The sequence below is a fragment of the Calypte anna genome, chromosome 1, assembly GCF_003957555.1.
Source record: "Calypte anna isolate BGI_N300 chromosome 1, bCalAnn1_v1.p, whole genome shotgun sequence".
NCBI lineage: Eukaryota > Metazoa > Chordata > Aves > Apodiformes > Trochilidae > Calypte > Calypte anna.
Genome location: NC_044244.1, coordinates 56056021 through 56080956, shown reverse-complemented (window position 1 = coordinate 56080956; position 24936 = coordinate 56056021). Strand labels below are relative to the sequence as shown.

The following is a 24936-nucleotide window of genomic DNA, read 5'->3' as shown; positions in this document are numbered from 1 at the left end:
TCTATAATGAAGACAGTTGAAATCCTCTCTGAAGTAACAGGAGGAAGCTGGTTGGGGAGGAGAGAGGCAGGTAGTATAAAGTATTTTAAAATCTAGAAGAAAAAACAAACAAACAAACAAAACCTTGTGTATTTCCAGAAAAGGACACTGAAGATATACCTGGAACCATTCGTAAAATACTGCAAGAACATGGGCCCTTCTTTCTAATTCAGTACTTCGGGCTGCACAGAATATTAAAGCATTACCCTAAGGCAAGACCGTAGAAAATGCAAAATCCAAGAGAAGGTGTTTCAGAACTGCAGCAGGTTCTTCAGCTGTGGGAACATGTTTGGTGTGGGGGTTTTCTTATTTGGAGGGAAGAGGAAGAGGGCAAGACATCTGCTCAGCTGCAGAAAGGGCTGTCTATGGTTGCAGCTTCCTGGAGGTGGGTGGCCTTTCATTCATGTGCCCAGTGAACTGCTGACTGAGAAATCTGTGCAGGTAAATGAGCTTTGTCCTCCTTCCACTGAAATCAGCTGGGGTAGGGAGGTTCTCAGTGTCTTTTTAAAAATTGTATCAGAATCAGTATCTTAAAAGACCGTTATGAGATGTTAGTAGAGTATTAGGTTTAGGTTAGGGTAATAATAATAATAATTCTTTCCTGTGAGGGTGCTGAGACACTGGCAAAGGTTGCCCAGGGAAGTTGTGGCTGCAGTTCCCTCCCTGGAAATGCTCAAGGCCAGGCTGGATGGGACTTTGAGCAACCTGGTCCAGTGGGAGGTGCCCCCCCAGCCCATCTGGGGGAGTTGGAACTAGATGAGCTTTAAGATCCCTTCCATCCACAGCCATTCTATGATTCTAACATCAGTAATCACATTTTGACTACCAGGCAATCCTAGGTGGCACTGCTGGGCCCTACAAGGTATGAGGCAGGTGAGTGCCTGACCATTAACATGGGCTCTTAAAATCTGACTTCCTACTTTTCAAATAGCACAGTTCAAGGCAGCTGTCAAATGAAAGGTCCACGGATTGGCTGGAATCTTTAGAGCAATGTGCTCTTTCCTTTGTGGACAAAACCCAAGACCTGGTTTCTTAATGATACGGCTATTTTAGGTAGAGCAAGTTAAAACTGTCCCCAGAGAATATAAGTAGAACACATGTGCAGAAGATATTTCTGGTTTACTTAACTAGACTGCTTCACCCTGTGATGGTTGGAGTCATGAAGGAAGGGACTGGAGTCATAGCAGTCTAAGGACAGATTAGAGTCTGAAATTTGCCATTTCTGTTTCAAATCTGGAGGTGGCTTACATGCCTAAAAGCTTGTGCATATTCCTCCAGTAATAATTACCCCCTCTTGATGACATTCTCTGCAAGTTTTGCCTTCTGTTTGCAAGAGGATGAAGCTAATTGGTGTAAAACAAAGGAACCTTTTGAGATTCTTTCATTACAGATGGAAAGTTGCACAGACACCTATAGGCTTCTCACAGATAGCTCTATTTTCTAGTGGTTTTCAGTTTCACATTTCAACATGCCCTTCAGTACTGGCCTGCTTGCCATTTTTTTTATAGATTGCACTCTGAGTTTACCACACATTGTATTTCTGTCTGTGTTTTTCAACTGCAGTTTTGTTATTTTTAGAGCTTTATCAATAAATAGTGATGTGGGTGGTTTTGTTTGGTTGGTTTTTTTGTGCAGCTTTTTTCATTGTACAAAATAATGTACAAAGCACTGTCTGGACTTCTTTTGATGTCACTGGCATCTGGTTCTTAATCTCTTAAGTCTTTCTTTCCAGAAGCCTCTGGGATGAGGAGAGAGGAGACTACTTTTATTCAGGGATACTGACTGCTGGTTATTGTCCTGGGAATGGTAGGTGATCACACCTACAGCACTATCCAGACTCCCTACTGCTCTGCATCTGTTGAAGTTTCTGCTCAGAGGTATGCTTCAGAAGAAGTGCCTGAACTGTTCATGTATCTACTCTGTAACTTGGCATCCATCTGAAAAGAAAACTGGGCTTCCTTGTGTTCCCTTGGTTCTGCTCTTTTCTGTAGGAAATCCAAAGCACAGCTGTCTGAGTCTCTGCAAAATGGGTTGCTGCATTTCATTGTCCTGAGTCACCAGACATTAGAAAGGTTCTCATAGTCTGAAATTTGCAGAGAGGCTGCAAGTGTGTGGGAGGATGCTAAGTTTGGAATTGCCAGTGTCCATCATGAAGGTATTACTTTTATAATGTTCTTTTAATAGTAAATGGCAACACAGCTGGTGATTTGCTTCCTGCTGCTTTAAAATGCTCCAGCATTTCATCAGAGGATGATGCTCAGAAAAAGTGGAAGTATTGCTAAGCCACACTGAACAACAGACCACCTCCTCTGCCAGCATAAAGTGTTTCTCTCCTTCTGCTTCTTGACAGAGCATTGAGTTTTAGCATTTTGCCCTCACCCTGCAGTGTCTTATCCACATTCCTGGATACAGTCCAGTTCTGTTAAAATCCTGCAGTTGCTATTGTGCTGTAGCATATGTATTGGTGGGTAGACATTAAAATGCCATTTTAATGCTTCTGGTTGACTTTTGTTGACTGATGTAAAGATTTGCCACTTTGATGCATTCGTATTAGTACTTCTCTTTATCTAGTGTTTTCCATAGAACAATCGTGTGTTACTTTTGAGGTTTGGATTTAAAGGAGGAAAATCAATTTAAAGTTTCCTTTAGAAAGACTAAAAAACAGTCGCTGCATATCAAAACTACTGAAAAAAAATGCACCTGGAAAAATAAATCTACAGAAACTCAGCGATACACTGCATGAAACCTTAACGAACAATGGAAATTATTTCTAATAAAAAGAATTCTGGGCCAAGCTTAAGTAATCTACTCTGTTGCAAATTACTACTCTGTCTACCTAATTATTCGTTTATCCTTGAGGTATCCTTTAGAGTAGATCTGAGGAAGAATTTCTTTACTGATACAGTCATTAGGCATTGGAATGGGCTGCCGAGGGAGGTGTTGGAGTCACTGTCCCTGGAAGTGTTTAAAAAATGTGTAGATGAGGCACTTCTGGAGATGCTCTAATGGGAGATATATGTATTGATATATATATATTATATCTGGGGGGTGCGGGGGTTATTCTGTATTAATTTATATTATTCTTATTTTTTATTTCTGTATTATTACTGGGGGGGAGTGGCAATTCTTTTATTCTGTAAAAGCCTTTTAATTGGTTTTCAGAAACTTTGAATGGAAAACCCTGGGTACTTTACAAGTTTTTGTCACCAATCTCCAGGAAGGTTTTCTGCAGGCTTTTTTTAGCTTAACCTTTTTTTTACTCCACTTGTATCCCAGCCTTCGGCTGAGCCTGTTGAAGGAAATTTTAATTTTAAAGACTTCCTCCCCCTCAACTATATTGGAAGAACAGACAGATATGCGAGGGAAAAAAAACCCCATCCTTCTACACATGAAGATGATATCAGGAGTAAGAGAACGTTTTTCAGTTTAGCAGAAAGAAAAGCAATAGCAAACCAGCATTTAGGTGCATCAGGGGAACAGACAGAACACAGTGCGAAGATAAATGGTGTATTGCTACGAAGCAGATTCCATCCAGCAACAAGTTCCTTTCCAACACCCGTCTAGCCCTGAGCAAGCGGACAGCCCCCAGCTTGGGAGCTCCGCTGCGGTTAGCGCTAGAAACTCAGCTCAAGACTTGGCTGACCCGGAGTCGCTGAGGCACCCCGGGCTCGGAAGCCCCCGGTGCTTCCGGAGCATCATGATCGTGGGCATCACCCCAAACTCTGATGCCCACACGAGTGGAAGGGGAAGATGTCTCTTGTCCTGCTGCTCTCAGCTCTGCATTCCTCCCACGGACGGTCTTGTATCTCGTTGCCCCTCTCCCCACTACCGAGACTTGGGTGGAGGAACCGTGGGGGAAGAAGAACCTTTTTGTTTTCTCACGGGCAAATGAGCAATTAGTTGGCCGATTCAAAGAACTTGAAGCCTTGCGCTTAAAAGGCAGAAAAGGGTTCATTTCTGGCGTGCCAGGTGGCACTGTTTTCATCAGGGATGATTCAGGGCTTCTGGAAGTCAGTGTTTACACCCCATTATAAATATTAAAAGCTACCAGGCGGGACAGCGCAACTCCGGAGAATAAACGACGGCACGGAGAGGCTGTTAACATGTCTTCTGTAACACTAAAGGGAGAGAGAACCTTGAAGGCGGCACTCAGAATTAACGGAGTGGCAGGCACCACACACACAAATAAATGAAAAAAAAAAAAAAAGCCCGGAAAACAAAAAATCAGCACACACCGAGCGCGGGTAAAAGCCTCCCTTAGCGCTGAGGGCATTGGGCGGAGGGGGGAAGAGGGGAGCGCTCCTCGCCGGCCGACCCAAAGCTCAGGAGGGCGAGAACGATCCGGAGGGGATCAAGTTCACAGGCAGAGAGGCCGAAGCGACAGCAGCTCCTGGACACCGAGCCCAGCTGGGTAAAGCCGCCGGGACCCCGGCAAAGCCTCCGCCACCCCGGCAGCCTCTGCCGCCTCCTTCCTCAGAGCCGCCGCCGCCGCCCGTTGGCCCTCGCGGCGCCCGCACACGCCCGGCACGCCCCAGCCCCTCCCCCCGCAGAACGCGCCCCGCGGCGGCCTCGGCCTCGGCCCCGACCCCTCGAGGCAGCCCCGAGCCCCCCCGCCCGCTGCTGCCGCCGCCGCTGCCTCCGGGCGGGACCATCTCTCCCTTTGGCGAAGGGGGGGGTCTCGCTCCGCCCCCGCTCCCCGCCCGGCCCGCCTACCCCCCGCGCCGCGCAGAGCGCCCCTCCGCCTGCCGCGCCGTGTGGACACGCCCAGCGCAAGCATTAGCGCCCCCCGGCGCGGGGCGAGAGCGCTTGAGCATCCTCCGGCGCGGCGGCCGTGGCAGCGGCTACGGCTCCTCCTCCTTCTTTTCCTCCTCCTTCTCCTCCACCTCCTCCTCCTTTTTCCCCGGCACCTCGGAGCGCCGCGGGCGCGGAGCGGCTCTCAGCAGCAGCCGTGCGTGCTCTGCCGCTTCGCCCCAACCTCCCCCCCAGCTCCGCCGCCGGACAACGCCATGAAGCCGGCGGTGCTGGAAGTAATGAGGATGAACCGGGTGTGCAGGATGGTCCTGGTCACTTCCGTGGGCTCCTTCATCCTCGTCATCTTCTATTTCCAAAGTATGTTGCACCCAGGTAGGGCACCGGCACCGCCGCACCGGCACCACCGCAACGGCATCGGCTCCGGCTCCGCGAAAGGGTAGAGCCCGGCCCCGCTCCCCGCCGGCGCAGGTGGCGGGCGCCCTGGCAGCTCCTCACCGGCTGCTGTCGGCTCCGGCTCTCGCTTCCCGGCGCCGCTGCGGCAGGCGCGGGGCTCTGCAGCCCTGTCCCGGCCACCGCCCGGGAAGGTCGCTTCGCCCGCCGCAGGAAACTTCCCGCGGGAGGGAGGAAAGTTGTTCGGTTTTTAAATGGTGTTGACCTCAGCTCTGTGCCGTGCGCTTGGGGGAACGGGAGACGGCACGGACCGGTCAGCCCTGCCGCGGGGAAGTGCGGCGCCGGGAGCTGCCTGGTCCCAGTCCGCCGAGAGGGCACCCCCGGTCCGGCAATTCCCCGGTGGGGCTGCACCCCCCGGGGTGTCTTTGGGGATGCTTAAGGGGATCGGCAGCTGCCCGCGGGCAACTTCGTGCCAGCTCGCCCAAGTTGGTGGGGCGGCTGCCCGGTCCGTCCCTGCCCGCGGTGGGGACGGCTGCCCGGTCCTGCCTCCCCCTCTATGCTGGGGGCTCACCCTGCTTAGGCTTCTGGCTGGGTGCGGGGGTCCGGCCAGACCCAGCCTGCGGGGTGTCACTCAGGGGCGTGACAAGTCCTGCTCCGAACTCCGAACTACTGAATGCGGTTTCGATTGTTCAGTTTACAAGGGTGATGGACAGCAGGGATGTAGCGGTACCGGGGCAGCGGATGCTGACTCCCGTGGAAGTCACTCGTAGGTCGGCTGCTGATTCACGCGAAGGTGGGATGGGGCCGTGGAAACTTCACGCTCCGTCTGATGCGTGCAGGGATCCATCGTGGATCGCAGCGAGACAGCTTTGTGCAGCTTGGTTGTGAAATTTATCCAGAGCGGCAAAAAAGAATTAATTTTGATCTGCCCCTCTGCCTCTCTTTTTTCTTTTTTTTTTTTTTTTTTCCCTTTCTGCCTGAGGAATGCGGCCGAACTTGCACTTGCAGTGTCTTGTTTTGGAGGGCTCTGACAGCTGAGCAGAGGAGCAAGGATTGTCGGAGGCAGTGAGACCTCTTAGGTGACCAAAAGCTGTAGCTGGCAGAGCTTCTTGGCAGCTCAGTCTGCTCAGCTGTGCCGGTAAATGTCTCCTACCAGCTCTTGAGTGGCTACAGGCTGTAGCAAACAAGGGGATTGCAGCTCGGTCAGAAGAAGGACGTGCTCGGTTTGACTCTTCCATTCTTCTCTCTACCAAACCCCAGCAGATAAATGATTTTCTCTTAAAGTTTCTGGAGTAAAAATGTTGTGGCTTATTGCCCTCTTAGGGTTAGGAATCAGTAGATCTGCTGCTCTGTAGTGAAGTCCCATTTGGCATTTCTCTGTCAGCTGTCTACTCCTCCAAAGTTGGTATCATTTGCTTGATGAATGTGTTCTCGTATGGTGCCCATCTGTGTTAATACCTGCCAACTCCTTGGAAAAATTAGCATATTATTTCTTTCCTGCTGTGTCTGCTTCATGCTGACTTTCACAAGAAGTACTCAGCCCTTAGCAGACCTGGGCAAGGTTTTATTTTAGGGCTACTGTGCAGGATTGTTGGTTGTAACACAGACTTGCCAATTTAATAAAAGTATATTTTCATTGGTTGCGTTCCACAGGTAACATAGTTTGCACCCGTATTCAGAAAATTTGGCCAAGACTTATTATTTCCCCTTGTTTCTGATGGATTATACTGCTGGAACACAAAATCAGCATGTGCAGTAGGTGAGAGATTAAATGAAATATTTTTCTGTGAATTTTTGAATGCAGAAAAATCGCCTTTCATGGATTCTAAATATGCTCTGTAGCAAACTGCTGGAGATTATGGCTTTATATTTATGCTATTGTGAAGCTATAAATAGGTTGAGATTCTAGTACAATTCAAAGGATTTACTATAAACTCCAAGGAAAGAATGAGAGGCTGTGAAATCACCAAGAAGATAATCTGCACCCATTTTGTGTTTGACACATATTTAGGTTGTTAGCATGAGTAGAGCACATCTGGAAATAAATGCGATCGCAACCTGTCCATTTTTATTGTACTTATTTTGATCATAACCATTTCTGCTTGTTTTGTGGGCTGTTTCTGTAGTGGAAACTGCTAGAAAGCTATCAAACTCCAAGCTAGACCCATGGAGAGTGTAGTAATTGTGCTTATGTACAGTTTGTAAGGCTCGAACAGCTATTTTCACCAGGTATCTGTTACGTGATTTTATGTGTCACTGTCTTGGCGGTGCAAGTGATAGATTATCTTGGAGTGTTTGAAGGACCAGGAGAGAGGGAGGTAGTAGACCTGCCAGTGTGAATACACATCAGGTAGCAAATGATTTTGGGACATTATATCCTGATTTTACGAGTCATCATTAGCCCTTTCTGATTTATCTAAACTCACTGTAGCTGAACCCTGGGCATAGTGCATGCCAGATGGGACAAGGCTGGAGCTATAAAGAGCTTTCAGTATTTTGGCTCTTGCCCTTTTTATTGTTTAGGATTCTAAATTTTAGCTGGTCTCTGCTACAGTTTTTGGGTTTTTTTAGGATGGCTACCAGGGGGAGCTGTCTCTCATACCCTGGCTTGCCACCTCTCTCCATTGTTGGGAGCTTGCAGTGATCTCTAAGATAGCCACTTTGCAATTGGAATTCACTGAGAAATTCCCATGCAAGCCTTTTGGATGGAAAATATGGTTAAGTTCTTTACCAAAAGAAAAGTAAAAATTTGTCAGTTTTGTCACCCACCAAGTTCTCTTGGTGAATTTCAGGAGACTTGTTCTCTGTCTGCAGATCTTTACAGACAATTTTATGTGTGACACAGGAGGAGAAAGATGCCAGTAAGCCATCAAATCATGAATCTAACCCTCCCTAGAGAGGAGACCACTCGTTATCTGTTAGATTAGCATTTATCATTTTAGGAAGACTGAGTAGATCGCTTGCTAGAAATATTAGGAAAAAAACATTTCTGCTGACAGGTTTTTTTCTTTGGGAAAAACAAATAGGAAAATTATATAGTTAGCAGAAGCTTTTTTTAAAAGAACAACTGATCAAACAAAAAAAAACTTAACAACAAAACCACAGCTGAAGCAGGTAAGGTGAGCTTAACCTTATTGTTATGAAAGAAGGTGATGTTGTGTTCCTTGGGCTGTATCTCAAGTACCAGCATATTGGAAGGAGATCAGGTGCTTTTTACTCCTTGTTTGTTTTGACTTTGTACCCTTTCTTTGTTGGGAAGCCAGTGGTAAATGTGCTGTCCCGTGAATGCATCTTTGAATTGTCTGAGTCTAGGCAGAGGTTGCCTGTGTGCTGGGGAAGCCACCCTCCCAATTTTAGGTTCCCTGCCAAGTTGTTGGTGGGGGAAGGTGGACAGTGCTGGTCTCCAGTGCCCAGAAACATCGTAAAGGGGACTTTGGAGATGATCCTGCCTTCTGATGCTTATCTGTGAGTTAGGGGGAATGTTTGTTTCTGAGAAGAGGACACGGCACTGAGGACTTTAATGTGTTTTCCTAATGCCTGTTAAGCCTTTTCCAAAAAGAAAAAACCCAAAACATTCTGAAGTGTTTGCTATTGCTGAATATATAGAAATACATAGTTGATTTTCCCTGGCTGTTTGCTTAGAGTATTTCCCCCCTTCACTCCCCTGTCATGTGCTATGGGGATAACTGAGTGCAAGATGATTATAGCTTTGTGCTCCTGGTTCTTCTGTCTGTGTATAATGGGTGGGTCTTGGGGTTTTGTGTGACAGCCCATCATAGTCATATCTCCCTTCCTGTGAAATCTGTTTGGTCACTTAGCCTGCCTACATATTTCCAGATGTATTTGCTTTTTTCTGTGGACATCCTAACTGCAGGGAGCTGAGAGATTGTGTCAGGAGGTACAGGGAGGAGCTGCTCTGTTAGGCTGGGGTCATGCTGTGCTGGCATCCTTCAAGATGAAAAATTCCATGTAAAAGGTATAATAATTAATACTGTTTTTATCTTAACTGAGAGAGGTTTATGAAACTAACTTCTAAAGCTGTTCCTGTGCCTGCCCCTTGGTCTCTCTATTGCAGACCAGAGTAGTTTTGCTCCATTGTTCATCACCTATTTTAGACTTCTGCTCATCTCTTATGGATGCTAACAAAGGTTTGATCTTCAGACTTGGCTCCTGCCCATGATCTTCTCAGTTCCACATGCAGCACTCTATGACTGATAGCTGCCTGTTCCTTACAGAAGGTGATGTCTGCTGTTGTTCAAATGTCAGAACAACTCTGATCACTTGGGATTTATTTTTTTTTCTTCCTTATGCCCGAAGATGATCTCACCGTTGGTTTTGATGGAAGATTCTGTTTGAAAATCAACACAGCATTCTCCCATCTTGCAACTGATCCCTAGTTTCTCCCCGGCTCATAAAGGGGAATGAGATCTGCAAAGCAGTGGATGTGTGGCATTCCTTTGATGGACCTCATATACAGGTTTTAAATTATTCTGTTTGGGATACAGAGAAATGAAGTTAATTTGACAGCTGTAAGAATCTGGCCCTCATTTAGTTGCATGCAGTGAAATCCATCCCCCAGCTGTATGCAGAAACCCCGCTGTGTGCTTGTGAGGGGGCTGTGCTGTATCCTTTTGTCAGTGTCCCTCTAAGCTTTTCATTGATTTCCAGGGGACTGCATCAGCAGTGTGAGCAAACATCCTCTGGTTGTTCTCAAACGTTCTGGTAGTCTAGAACTACTTTAAATTGAGAGTGAAACTGCCCTTTGAATCTTCTGAAAGTCTTCCTAGTTAGTGAATATTAAATGTATTAGCAGGGCATCTTTCTCTGTCTCAGGGTAGATTTTTGTAGCAACTGCTTGCTGATGAAAAAGCTGCTGAAGAAAACCTCTCTGGTTTTGAGTGTATTCAAGCAAACATTACTTCACACTCTCAACAGTAATGTCTAAATAAATTCTAATTTATTAGAATTCTTACTGCTCCACAGTTACCATTTCTACAACGTAGACTTTTACAAGCTTTTAATTTTTTTTCCTGTTAATATTAATCAATTTTGGGAAACTGTGTGCTGACTTCCATAGCAGTAATGCTCTGTATTCACAGATGTAAAAGTGGTTAAAGTCTAACTTTTTCAGAGACAAAGCTAATGTGAATGGAAACTTTCATTTTCCTTCAGAAATAAACATATAGAGCAGATATGTCCAGTGTTTTTAGTGCATAAATGTATACAGCTGATAAAGTACAACTAGTGTGTCAATTTTATCTCTGTATATGGTAAGCATATTTCTGAATTTTTATCCATTATTTTCTAAGGTGACAGGCAGTTAATTTATTTTCTAACATGTAACTGACTCTAGAAGTGGTTTGGAGAATTGGAAGAAATTAGATCCATGTTACTTTTCCCAAAGCCAGCACTACTGTATTTTGTTTGACTCTTGCCAGACGTGTTGTATCAAATCCTGCCTGAGAAAGCTGCTGCAGTTGTCCTTGTGTGAATGTCATTCTGGCACAGTTTTTTTTCCTTTTTTTTTCTCTCAAGCCTTTTGGGCTGATGCATATGTATTATGTATCAACTCTTAAGGTGATCCTGAGGGAGTAAAGGATAGGGTTGGGGGACACAAGGGTTTGAATCTGAGACTTTCTCTTGCAGATTTTCTGTGTTGCTTAAGGCAGGTGACTGAGTTCTGTGTGTGTGTGTGTGTGTGTGTGTTGTTGAAGTGTCAATGTATATAAAATCAAGCTTGGATGTGCAGTTGAAGGGCTCAGTTCGAATCGATGAAAAGAGCAGGACTTTTCCCCTCCACATTAAGGAAATAAAACAAAGTTCAGGAATTGTGTTTGTGTAGATCTGCCGTGCCTGGGGTAAAGATGATGTCTATGGTGGGTCATTTAAATTCAGCAGCCACCTACTGTATTACAAGGGTAATGTTTCAAAGCACGTTTGTGTTTTTTTAGATGTTCCTGTTCCATGTGGAGCCATTCATGTAAGAACTTCGTGGACAAAGTAGGTATTTGTCCTTACAGTTGCAGTTCAAACTTTAGAGTTTGGTCGATTTCTCCTTATTTGTGTTTCTGTATCCAGGTTATAGATAGCATCCTTTTGTTGTGGGTGGAATGCTTGCATGTGACTAAGTGGTGTTTCTGGCACACGACTCATTCTTTGCCTAGAAGATGAGCCCACCAGAGACTGCAGCACATCAACAAGAGAATTCAGTTCCTAATTATCTCAGGCTCACATCTCCAGACAGAGGGATTTCTGGAATTCCAGTTCTGTGAATGTAATCAATGGAGGATGCAGTGTTCCCCTTTCATGTAATTGTTTGGCACCTGGAGCTAAGGTTTCATGAATAAATCAAAATTCTACTGCATATATACTTGGACTCTGCTTCGCTTCTTTTGCATAATGTTGCTATCTCCCATTTTTCATTTAATGCCAGATTGATGAATGTGGTTTGTTGGCTTGCCCTCTCCATGTGGTCCTTAAAAAGAGGTTAGTTGCTGTTGGGATTGCCTGGAGTAGCACCAGTCCCTCCTATCAAACTGAGGTTGTAGGTTTTCATATGAATGGCCCGTGTTAGATTTCAGCTCCTTTCACACTGTCCTTTTGGGTTGTCATACCAGCTGTAGCACTGTTAGGAAGTACCCAATGAAAGGCAGCCAGTGCACACATTAAGTATGTTTATACATGAGGGATAAGTGCACAGAGGTGGTGACCATCCTATGACAGTGTACATCCTCTGCTCTGCTTCTTCTGTGATGGCCTCTCTGGGGGCTGCTGGGTGGGAAATGCAGACATGATTGGGGGAGCTGGCTTGTTTTACCTGTCCCACTCTATGAACTTGAGGAAAGGTTGGAAAGGTTTGTGCTGGCAAGTCTTGGGGCACTAGAGTGTATTATAGGACCATAGAATGGTTTGGGTTGGAAGGGCCTTAAAGATCTTTTAGTTCCATCCCCTTTGCATCAGGCAGGACACCTCCCACTGGAGGAGAGTTCTCCAAGCCCCATCCAACCTGGCCTTGAACACTTCCAGGGATGAGGCAGTCACAGCTTCCCTGGGCAACCTTGCCACTCTCACAGTGAAGAATTTCTTAATAGCTAATCTAAATCCACCCTTACTCAGTTTGAAACAGTTCCTCTTTGTCCTATCTCTACATACCCTTGTAAAAAGTCTCTCTCCATCTTTCCTGTGGGCCCCCTTCATGTACTGGAAGGCTTCTGTAAGGTCTCCCCAGAGCCTTCTCTTCTCCAGGCTGAACAACCCCAATTTTTTTTCAACATGTCTTCATAGGAGAGGTTCTCCAGCTCTCTGATCATCTTCATGTCTCTCCTCTGGATTTGCTTCAGCTGCTCCATGTCCTTCTTGTGTTGAGGTCTCCAGAACTGGATTAAAGAATGACATGCTAACAGGACCTTGGCTGAACAGCATGGTAGAGATAAGTGCTGCATGAGCATTTGTTGTCAGCAAGCAAACTTTGTGTCCCTGTGAGTCACTGAGGCTTGCCTGCATTAAAGAAATTTCCCTGCCTTTTTGGTCACTTTTTGCACTTCTATACTGGCAGTGAAAGCAAATGATAGCTCTGCTTTTGGCCACATCAATTTTACACATTAGAAATGAGGTCCTAAATGAGGCATTAACATTTAGCTTGTAAGTGTCAGAAGGGGATGTTATTTAAAAGAAACAAAAATAGATGGCTGTCACTGGAAACAGTGGAGTAAAATGAAAATGTCATTAGAGTGTACTGACTGACATTGAGTCTAGATTTGGAAATACAATGTTCCAGGGTTTTTATTTTTTTTTCCTCTTGACAAATTTAAATCTCTGAATTAAAGAAGCTGTGTATGAGCACTTTTAAAATGCTGATTTAAAAAAAAAAAATCAGGTCTGTGCACGTAAATCTGTGTGGATGTGCAGATGCACCCACCCATCTTTTCTCTCTGCAAAATCTGTACTTGGTGGCCCAGGTAGTTCCACATGCACTGATTTCTGAAGTACAAACCCTGTTTTCCTACCAAGGCTGCTGTAGGGAAAATTAATTTCTTTGTTATTAAAAGAAATCACAGAAGTGCTGAGGGCTCCACATAAGTGCCTTTGTTATTTTACTAATTGAAATGTGTAGTCAGTGTGGTTTCTCATTTCTGTAATTTCTTCTCAATTTTTACAGTACTTGGAAACATCCAGCTTGAGAAGGAATGATTTTATTAATTCTTTCATTCTGGGTTGTGAAAGAGCAGGAATTTTTATGGAGGTAAATCAGTTTAAACAGCAAGAGTGCCTCTTCAAGGTAGCCTTCATCTTGTCTGTACCAGGCTGTAGACACTGAGGGATAACTTTGCATCTGATCCTATCAATCACTGCTGCAATGGCTTCACACTCCTATGAAAGAACTTAAAAGAAGGTGCTGGGGGAAATGGAAAATACAAACAATGCAATTGAGCAGAATTTCTCACAGCACTGTTATTTCAGGGGTTTGGGAGATGGGAACTCTATCCAGCAAACGGCAGGAAGGTACGTGGACAACACCATGGAAAACCATGTGTGAAATGCTCACATCCTGTAAATGTTTTCTGCTCCTAATTTTGCAATGAGAAGTAGCCTTGATTTCAAGGATGTGAGTAAAGTGATCTGCTTGTGGTTTTACAGGATCCACCTCTGTGGATCCTTTTCTCTATTAGGTGAAAGAGGAGAATACAGTCCTTCTGAGCTGTGCGTGGTCTCCAGAGGAACTGCTTCTGCTTTCAGTGTTTTATTCAGGCTGGCAGTCATTGTCTTGAGCTAAAAGATTATGTCCTTGGTAATTGATATAAAAAGATTCCATCTTTTTATGTCACTTGGCTGGTTTTTAATTGTAGACCCACAAGCAATAAAAGGCTCTGTTGGGTTTCAACCCACTTCTCAAGCATGTTGCAAAAGAAGAGAACTGTGGGATTTTTTTCTCCTAGTTTGTTTTTTGTTTTAAAAGCCAACACTTTGTAATAATTTCTGAGACAATCTGACAATTGAAGGCACATTTTCTAAACAGTAAAAAGGTTGTTTCTAGGATCCTCTGAATTCTCATTAAAAATTACATATTTTGTAGCTAGTAATTTTAATTATTTTTTTGGCTGATAAATTATTATGTTGGGGGGGGGCCAAAAAGTTTAAAATGGATAACTAGTAGGGATTTTCTGGATTAGGGAAGGTAGATATATAATTAATAAGGTGGCTATAATTGGATCCCATGGATGATCTGGCCTGTAATACCATGTCTTAAAACAAAGAGCTTTAGGTAGTTAAAATCCTTTCAAAGACTATTTGCATTATTATGCTTCAAAGTTGATTGATGTGCAGGCAGAACAAAAATGTCTGTATTATCTGAAGTGACCTGACTCAGAATAACACATTCTGCACTGACACTGGTGGGTACCAGGAGCTGAGTATGTCCTTTCAGTAATCTGTGTTTTTACAGCCTGTGCTGGAAGTGAGAGAATTTATAGTAACTGAGGAGGAGGGAATTAACACTTCTTAAACACTCAGTGATTAATAAAATGTATCACTTGGGGTCATAAATGTAAAACTGATAAATCCTGTCTTGTTTATGTGTTTTGGTCTTGATTAACTTCTAAAATATATTTCAGTTTCCAGATGGGCATAAAGTGCTTTCTCTTTGGGGTTAAGTGTGTGTATGTTTGCACACAATTATGAAGTTGTCATGACCTCTAATCAAGCAGGAAAAATACATCAGAGAGTTAGGGTGCCCATTAACACATGGACTCTGCCTCCCAAGCATTGTTATCCCCTTGCTTGGTTTGGTTGTTGTTGCAGGATCAGTCAGATGGATCTTGTGCAAGGTTCCTGACAATCCTATGGATCATGCTGGCTTTGTCTCTCTGCCTTCCTACTCTTCCTGAACCAGACTTGATGGTCCACTGAGGTGGGTTTAGGGAAGCTCAAGTAGAATGAAGAAGGCTGTCTGCTGGGTTGTTGGTTTTGTTTTGGGCAAGCCATAAGATTTCTGAAATCTTTTTTCTGAAAGTACTACATTGATGAGGGGTTTGAGGTTGCTGGTGGATTGGTTGCATGAGGTCTGTGTGATTGACTGGAAGAGTCAGTGGTTGCTTTTTGACTTGATTTTAGTGAGCATTGGGTCGGATCTGCCACAGCAGAGGTTTTTTGAATAGCATGAAGTGCACACATCCCCCATGGTGGGAGAAATAGAGGACTGCAGGCTTGGGTGTAGCTCTGAACTGTTTCCCCCCCTCTAAATCTGGGTCAGCTCTATTGACTTGCTTATATCAATTTTGGATCAAAGCTATACAACGAAAAGCATAATTTGTCCCTCTGTGTCTTCCTCCAGAGAAATCTAAAATAGAACAACAGCTTTGCTTTGCTGCCTTCTCAGTTATTTTTTTCATCCTTCACAAAGTATTTTCTACATGCATGTGAATGGTAGCTTTCCCCCGTGCAGATATTTGCTTGAAATATTGAAGAGGGTACTGTCTATTTTTTTTTAGTTTCACTGGAAATGACATTTAAAGATAAGTGATATACAACCATTAGCATGCAGGCCATCATCAATAACATTGAAGTCTTCTGCTCCTGCCATAGAACTTCTCTATCCTACGCAGAAAAGGCTATTTCTGGTGCAACAGCAAAAGTGTAATTGCATTAAAGAAAAAACTGGGAAAAAGTTGGGACTTCTGGAGCTGTTAACTATTTTGAGATGAAGCTCTTTTGAGATAGTAAATGAGCTGAAAGAGATAATATATGACAGATGATTTTAATTAAAATTCCCTTCATATTTGGCTGTATTTATCAAGCTTATTGGGTTTTTTTTTTGGTTGGGTTTTTAACCTTTTCACCCCTGAACCCATCAGTGTTCTTGATGAGTCTTGCCCCATTTTGTTGCCTGTTTCCTGAACTCTTTTCTTAAAACCTTCCAGAGTAGAGAAGGAGAATTTTTGCAGAGGATGCCAGGGCAGTTTGCAAAACAAAAGTATAGATGGGGCTCTTGTGTCCGAATGATTAATAATGCCCAAAGCCTATACATCAGAATAATGTTAGTGACTTACAGCCTCATCTATCTCAAGAATGCTGTAACCAGCATGGTAACACGTTACTGTGAGAACTCTTTGTGCAACTAGAAATGCGTCTCATTCCCTCCAGCGTGGCTGGGCACCAAGGGAAACAAGCCATAATTCTTGCATGTCCAAGCTAGCTTGGGTTCTTTCCCATTACCAATCTTTACATAGATTCTTTTTTCCCCCCCTTCGTTTTAGTTTTATTGGTACTCTTTAGATGTTTTGCTTTTTTTTTTTTCTCTCTCCAATGGTTGGGATGTGGTGTTACCAAGTGAGATTTATTTCATGCTCCCTTTCTAGCTGTGAGGGGATCTCTTGTCACCAGATTGTACCGCAACAGCTCTTACCTTGCCAGAATGGTTGATGCCTTGTGTACTTCTCCAGCTTCGTGGGAGCCTAGAAGCACTGCTGCATGTCAAGCAATGTGTGTCTTGTGTTGAGTAATGGCAAGTCTGTGCTTTCCTGCTATTTGCAGAAGTTGGAAGTTTTGCCCTTGCAACAAGTTAGGAGCATTATTTCTGGAAATCTCTGAGAGTTTGGGCCCAGCCTATTTCTGTGGTAGCAATACTTTGCTTTAATGAGAAGGTTTAAGATTTTTCTTTTTCACTCATCAGCTAGGGATGCTGAGGCATGGACAGGAAGGGTGTGCGTGCAGGGATTTGTCTAATGGTTTCCCAATGAATGGCAACTTCAAGAATAAAACTGGAGGGTATGATGGTTTTGTGGAGCCTGATGCTTACATCATCTAAGGGCTGCAGTGCCTCTCTCTAGGGTTGGAATAGACCATAGTGCAAACTAGATGTCTGGCACATCCAAAGCTCCTGCACTCAGCCCAAGACAGAGTAGTGCAGCCCTATCCGGGTGTGTTACAGGCTTGTGAGGAGGGCTGTTGTGAACAGTTGTGTGTGTCCTTCACAGTGCTTCAGCCAGGAAAATCCTCCTGTTGCAATACATGGGAATTTGAGAGCTCCTTTGAGGTCTCCTGTACAAGGTGTTGCCTCCATTGGATGTTAAGCACAGACCTACTCTGCTTGATTATACTACAGAGCAGAGACATGAACAGTTCTTGCCTCTAATTTTTCACAGTTTTGCTTTTATGTTTGGGTTTCTAAAGTGTAAATTTTTTCTCTCTGTGCCCTAACAAATGTTGAACGGCCTTTCTTTTCTGGATCAGAAGTTGAAGGCATACTTGAAGGAAAAACATAAAAGGCCCTTACTGGCTCTTGGGAAGTAATTCTAGTTAGTGGCTTCTAATACTTAAGTACTGTGCACCCAGTTTGAAGTCAGGTTGCATTAATAGAGCTTGGAAGTGAGCAGCAAAAAACCCCCACATTTTCAAGCTGAATACAGCTAAGTTTGCTGCATAGGAAACGTTTGATATCTTTGCTTCCATTCCTTGAGACCTGTAGTCACTGAGTAGGAGCTTAGTGTTGCCTAATGGAAGAGGGGCCCAGCACCTCAGGAAACTGTCTTTCTCCTGACAGTTCTTTACTGCCCCTTGTAGACAGCATTTCAGCAGCTTAATTCTTCAGCTACTTTCCCCCTTGCCCTATCTGAGCAACAGGCAGCCTTTTTTTTGTTATCTTCCTCGCAGTGTTAAACCCAGAAAAGTAGTTGTTTAGGTGAAAGTGTGATGGCAGTGCTGTTATACAGATGTCTATTGAGAGGTCATGTTGTGGTTTGAACGTAGACAAACTGAGATGGAGGCCATGTCTATGCTTAGAAATCTCTCTTCTGGAACAGCAAGCCTGTCTTCCTCCAGATAGCTTTGTGCTTGGACAGCTTTTGCCAGTAAAAGTATTACAGGATTGATGATCAATAGGTGACAAGAAGGCCTGCCTCCTCCCTTTTTGTTTTCTTTTGCCTTTGCTTCTTAATCTACTAGAGATTCTGCTGGTAAATCTAAGTTTATTTTTAAAATTAAAATAAAAACAAAAAAATGAGATAAGAGCACATACAATAAAACCATACTCTTTCTATGGTTTTCCTATGTCAGCAAAGCTCTTAAGTGTCTGTCAAGGCTGGCACGCATGATCTACCCTGAGTTTTTACTCACACGCTGATGATTAACATATGTCTAAGTTAAAATATTGCCTCTCTGTAAAATATATTGTCCCTGCTTTTTGCTCATTCTTGTTTTGTTGCGGTTTTAAGGTTGACATTCCTGTCAGTTATCAAAAAGGTAACATCAGTGGTCTGTGTGAGGGGCTGACGCTCTCCCTAATTGTTCCCTTTGAGACCTCTGTGCTCGCTGTGGGACATTGCTGGTGTTCATTCCTTGAAACAGAAAGCTGTGGTATAGTGTTTCATAAATGTTTTTGCTACTGCTCAGAATGGTCTCAGATTTAAATCTAGCATATTTTTCAGGTCCTGTGGAGATTTGGGGCATCCGAAGTAATGCTCCCTGCAGTGCTGTTCAGTGTGGGGAAACTGCTTAACATGTCCTCAGTCCTGAAAATATAAACAATAAACTTTCCATCTATCTTGCTGAACATGTATGACCATTTCCCACAAGTGCACAGGATTAAGAGCTGTAGTCTGTGAGCTCAGTGATACATTTTGAAGAGACAGACCTTTTGTCAGCACTCCAAGGCATCTAGGAATGCTTCTTTTCCAGCCTTTTCTTTCCCCTGCTGGTATGTAAGTCTCTGTTCCCCCTCTTAGTCAAACAAGTGTAGCAAAAAAAATGTACCTGTGTCTGAAATTCAGGGGTCAATTTGTTTGGCTCTTGCTCATCTGTCAGAGATTAATTTGCATTGAATTATGAAAAACGTTGTGCTGTCACAAGCTGCTTCTGGTACTAGATTGCCAGCAAGCTACATCTGTCTTCAAATGTTCAGGACAGGCTACTTTAAAATTGCAACTATAGCCTAAAAATACATGGCCTTTTTTTTTTTTTTTTTTTTTTTTAAAATCTTTAACTTCCTTGCTGGAAATAGCAGGACTGTATCAAGTTTATAATATTTTCTGGCCACAGTCAATTTTAAGCATGACATAGGTTATATAGCAAATGGGAAGAACCTACACCCATCGTCTTCAAGTGAAAATGTGTGGGGAGGGCCGTGATGGCCACATCAAATACCATGTGTGTGGAAATTAAAGGAGCTGATTTTTGAGCTGACAGCCAGCCTTTACATGTTTAATTTCTGTAGTAGCCCTTTCAGTTCCCATCTGTTCCTGTGCCCTTTGACAAGTGGACTTGCTGGCTTCTAACAAGCAAAGACATTGTCAAGTTCAGGGAATAAGACTTGGATTTTATTGTACTTGCTGGTTTCTTTGTCTCTGTTATAAGATGATCCTTGGGGAAAAGAAGTGTTGACCTTAGGAAGGAGGGAAGCTTGGTCTTCCCAGTCTGCTAATTATCTGTCAGTACAATATAAGGATGAGAGGTCAAAATTGCAAGTTAAGCACTTAAGACCCAAATGTATCTCATTTTCTCATAGGTGAGTGAGGCAGCTGTGAGGGGGTCATGTGTGGGGGTAAGTGAACACCAGCTGGGAACCCTGTGTTGGTGTTTCAGCACCCATGGAACTTCTTGTGAAGGACTTTAATCCAGAACAGAGGGTGCAAAGATTTCAGTTCATATTCAAGCAGACCGTAGCAATTAGCTGTCAAGATCTGTTCCTGCTTTGCCTGTATCTCTCTCCTTGCTCTTCTGCAGCACCAGGGCACTCTCTGCCTTTTGTGGTGGGCATGCCACAGACCAGATCTTGAGGGCAGGGGTCTGTCGTGTGTGACAGCACTGACATGAGTAACAGAGCTGCTCTGAACCTGCCCAGTTCAACTTAGGTAGGGGGTAGCTCCAGCACAGCAGAGTAGTGAGTGGTTGCTGGAAATAGGCTGCTGGCTACCAGAGCTGGTAGTTGTCACAGATTTATTCAGATTCAAGTGAGAGCCTGCGTTTGACCTCAATTACCACTTCACTTCTTCATTGTTTTGAAGTGGGCTTCCTGGGAGCTTCAAGGTGTGGGCAAAGAGAACACTCACTTTAATTACTGCTGAAGTGAGGATACCTAATGCCCCTGTCTGCCATATGGGGTGAGCTAGGCATAGCTTATCTACAGCTTCGCACTTGTGTTCTTCACTACCTACCTTGTTACTGCCTCATACCACCACCACAAGCTTGTGCTAGGTAGGTTGATCTGCTGTCCTTCCTCTTAGGTTAGACAGAGGTCCTACTTTGAAGGGTGTAGGGCTAGGCCACAGCTATGAGCAGTGTATCTCCTGGCATCTGTACCAGGATGAGCTGTGCTGATAACAGTGTTGTCTCTGGGTCATCTGCTTTGTTGGGAGACTAGGTTGCAGTAAAGTGGCTGAACTGGTAAAAAGTAACTTCCTTCCTGCATGTTCCCATAACCATTGAGGAAGCAATTGGAGGAGCCAGGAGTTGTACCTCAGTCACCAGGGCCATCTTTTCTCAATTTTTTACATACCTGTTCTGCTGACATTACCCAAAGACATGGTCATTCAGTGGTAAGCCTGGACCTTAGTAGGCTGAACAGACCCCAGGTGGATTGCCTTATGCTGTGATGTGTGATTAAACTAGAGGCAGAAATAATTAATAGTGTCTGGTACTCAGCACTGCTTGTATTGTTTGGGTTCAGAAGATTTTCACTTCCTGATCAGAGTCTCTGTTCCTTGCAAACTTTTAATGAATCATTTTTACTGCAACTTTGCTTCTGTTTATCCCTTTTTCTTTTAGCATGGGGGAATAGAAGTGTCATGCAGTAGCAGCAGGAGGAGGGCTTCCCCTAAGGTGGGATGAGAGTGGGGCCAGGATGGGCAGTGCCCTAAATGTTGGGGTGTAGCCCCACAGCACAAAAGCAGGGTCATGGCAGGCTCTGGCTATGATTCCAAGTAGGGTGAGGTAACAAGTTGAGAATATGTCCACCTGGCAGACCAGGTCTTAACCATAAAAAAGGTATGAGCTCCATCCAGGAAGACCAGACTGTAATTTTGGACATGAGGAAAAAAGGCTGGGCATGGGGCCACCTGTGACATAGCTTAGGCCAGGAATGGGTGCCCAGGTCTGAACCAGAGCTGCAGACTTGTGGACTAGAGGTATGGATGGGAGTTTCCAGGGAGGTTGCTCAAGGCAAGTAAGGCATCTTGGTGCCCTCAGGACCCTGGCAATAGGGTTGCTGGCTCATTTTTATTGATCTTCTGATGTACCAACTTCTGAACAAGGCTCTTCCGACAGGTATCCCAAATGGTGTTGCACTGCAGAGGAGCCCTGAGGCAGGTGGTAGGCAATGAGAAGAATTTGTTGTGCCAGTTGTTTCACTAAGGGTGGAAGCAAGTTTTTCATGTTTTGTGCAGGTGTAATGCAGTGTGGTTAATAATTTCTTGTAGACTTCCCTGTTTTGGACGGTAAATGTGAACATTATTTTTTGAGGTGGGAAAAAAACATCTCAGACCAACATGGAAATGCATAGAAATTGTAGCCAGGAACAACCCATGCCTGCTGAGCATCTGCTTATTCAGACCTGGTAAAGTTAATTATCCTTCAGGTGACCAGAACAACATCTGGTGTAATCCTAGGATTTGCAGCACTGTTATAATATTTAAGCCCACAGTTTCATTTTAAATAAGTGGGTGTAAGAGGATAAAAGGTTGGTAGAGTATGAACAAGTAGGTTATCTGATCTTCTTCTGTTGAGGGGCAGGACTGACTGTCCCTACTAGGGGAAGCTATTTCATCATGAATATTTATTCAATGGAAAACTAATTTCTTTCTGCTGAATGTATAGAAATAACCTGGCACATGTTTGTAGAGGGGCAGGACTGACTTTCCAAGTGTGCAGTCCCTGGCAGTGTTAGCTGATGATGTGCAAATATATTGAAGGTTGTGGCTTCTTGTTGCTTCCTCCTCATCTGCTGCCCTCTTTGTTTGCTGGCCCTGGTTGTGCAAACCACACCACTGTGCTGCTCCATGCTGAGCCATTCTTTATTGTTAATGTCGATGCATCTCTTGAGCTGGAATGGTGGTGAAGCAGGCAAAACCTGACCAAAGCACATGCTTAGTTGTGTTTTTAGATCGTGCTTTAAAAATACGGGATTTTTCAAATACTTCCATTAGTGGGCATTAGTACTGAGAAGGGTGTCACCAGTTTCTGGAGTCAGAATTTAAGTGTAAAGAGGTTTCTGAACTTCATGTTATTAAAATAAGTAATTTTAAAAAGAACATCGCTGGAACCTGCATGTAGGAATTGTGCTGCCCCATGTCCTCTAGCTTGATGTAAAGGCAAGAGAAGCATTTTTGCAAGTATGGGCAAAGGGAGCTGATACTTACTGTGGCTTTCTTACTGTTGACTGTACAGGAGGTTCATTTGGGAAGGGATTTTAATACCAAGGGACTGAGCAAAAGAAACACTTGTGGGTTCAACCAGAAAATTGTCAGTCTGACAGGCAACACATCTTGCAACCTGCATTGGTATAATAAGCAGAGAAGTAAAATTATAATTAATAATTTACATTTTGATCCTTTTGCTGTGTATCCTAATTTGCAAATTAATATTCTTGTGCAGTGTTGCCTGTCAATCAGGTGCATTTCACTTTCCCAGTTACCACCTTAGGGCTGGTTTATCATTGCTAACAAATACTTCAAGTTAAAGTGGGAGCTAACGGGCACAAATAAGAGCAGTTTATCTCTGATTGTAAGGACAAATCCCCCTGATTCTCAATGGAGTGTCACTTGGTTCCATTATGACAGGAATTTATTAGCCTTGTCTTATGAGCAGTTCAGTATGCCAGTTTCGGGTGCTGAAGATTGCATTTTTATAATGCATCTTGATTAATACTGTTCATGTCTGTGTTTTACCACCAGTTATTCCTGGCTGTAATTTCAGTCTTGTGCTTGACTCCTTCCAGCATGGGCAATGGCACTGAGTGCACCCTCAGTAAGTTTGCTGATGACACCAAGCTGTGTGATGTGGTGGATTCACTTGAGGGTAGGGATGCCATCCAGAGGGACCTTAACATGCTTGAAAAATAAGCCAGTGTCAACTGCATGAGATTCAACAAATCCCAAGTGCTAGGTTCTTCATCTGGGTAGAATCATCCCCAGGCACAATTACAAGATGGGAACAGAATGGGTTGAGAGTAGCCCCAAAGAGAAGGGCTTGGGGGTGTTGAGCAGTGAGAAGCTCAAAATGAGCCAGCAGTGCACTTGTGCAGCTCAGAAGGCCAACAGTGTCCTAGGATGCATCAAGAGGACCATGGCCAGCAGATCAAGAGAGGTGATTGTCCCCCTTTACTTTGTACTTGTGAGACCCCACCTTGAGTCCTGGTCCATCCATCCAGTTCTGGTGTCCCACCCATAAGAAGAACATAGATCTGTTGGAATGAGTCCGGAGGAGGGCCATGAAGATGATACAGGGGCTGGAGCATCTCTGCTACAAGGAGGGGCTGAAGGAGCTGGGATTGTTCACCCTGAAGATGAGAAGACTCTGGGGCCCTATAGCTGCCTTCCAGTATCTTAAGGGAAACCTACAAGAAGGCTGGAGAGTTCATAAGAGTGGCCAGTGACAGGATACAGGGAAATGGATTTAAACTGAAAGAAAATAGGTTTAAACTAGATATTAGGGAGTTCTATCTTAGCATGAGAGTGGTGAGGCTCTGAAAGAGATTACCCAGAAAAGTTGTGGAAGTGTTCAAGGCCAGGTTGGATGAGGCTTTGAGCAACTTTTGTGTAGATGAAAGGTGTCCCTGTCCACGGCAGGGAGGTTGAAGTAGGTGATCTCTAAGTTTCCTTCTGACCTAAGCCATTCCGTGATTTTATGATACTTCTTCCTTTTTATTTTTACTGGAATACATTATTCAGGGGCAATATTTCAAAATACTGCCACCTGTGCACTGGTCTGGGAAGCATAATGACTTGACAGGATGGCCAGAAAGCCTTAGAAACTGTAGGAGTTTTTTAGCAAGACTGACAAATGAGATTGTTTTAATATTTTTACTTTGATATTTCCAGCAATAGCATAGGGGATCATGCTGCTTGGCTTTGCCAGTGACTGTTACAATGCTGGAAGGAAGCTGCAGGCTGGCAGCTCTTGTGGCTTGAAGGGAGTCAAGAAGAGAAAACAGACACATCACTCATGTGAAAAACAAATTCCTCTTATTTTGTCATCATATAATACCAAAAAATTCACCTGATTTACATTAGTCTGAAAGAGACAGATACTCATAGAATGGTTTGGGCTGAGGGGACCTTAGTGATCATCTACTTCCAACCCCTCTGCATGGGCAGGGACACCTCCCACCAGACCAGGTTGCTCAAAGTCCCATCCAACCTGGTCCTGAACACTTACAGGGTGGGGGCAGCCACAGCTTCTTTGGGCAACCTCTTGTCTCACCACATCCACACTAAATCATTTCTTCTTAATAACTAACCTAAATCTACTTTCTCCCAGTTTAAAATCATTCTCCTTTGTCCTGTCACTTCATGCCCTTGTGAAAAGTCCCTCCCAGGCTTTTCTGTAGCCCCTTCAGGTACTGGAAGGCCACTATAAGGTCTCCCTGTTGCCTCCTCTTCTCCAGGCTGAACAACCCCAGCTCTCTCAGTACTTGTAGGAGAGGTGCTCCAGCCTTCTGATCATCTTCATGACCCTCCTCTGGACTTGCAGCTCCATGTCCTTTCCTGTGCTGGGGTCTCCAGAACTAGATGCAGTACTCCAGGTGGGGTCTTCTGTTGAGCCCCTCAT

General features: G+C 44.2%; 1 protein-coding gene and 1 long non-coding RNA gene across 2 annotated transcripts in view; both read left to right on the top strand.

The window, feature by feature from the left end:
* The first annotated feature begins 5045 nt into the window (after positions 1-5045).
* CHST11 (carbohydrate sulfotransferase 11) overlaps positions 5046-24936 on the top strand; it is a 174054-nt gene continuing 154163 nt past the window's right edge. Inside the window, exon 1 of the mRNA XM_008505243.2 lies at positions 5046-5163. Within this exon, the coding sequence (XP_008503465.1) occupies positions 5046-5163 (118 nt within the window). The remainder of the gene's footprint in view (positions 5164-24936) is intronic.
* LOC115599041 lies at positions 9582-11343 on the top strand. Its single transcript, XR_003988102.1, has 3 exons — positions 9582-9658; positions 11133-11181; positions 11260-11343. It is a non-coding gene; the product is annotated as an uncharacterized LOC115599041 (long non-coding RNA).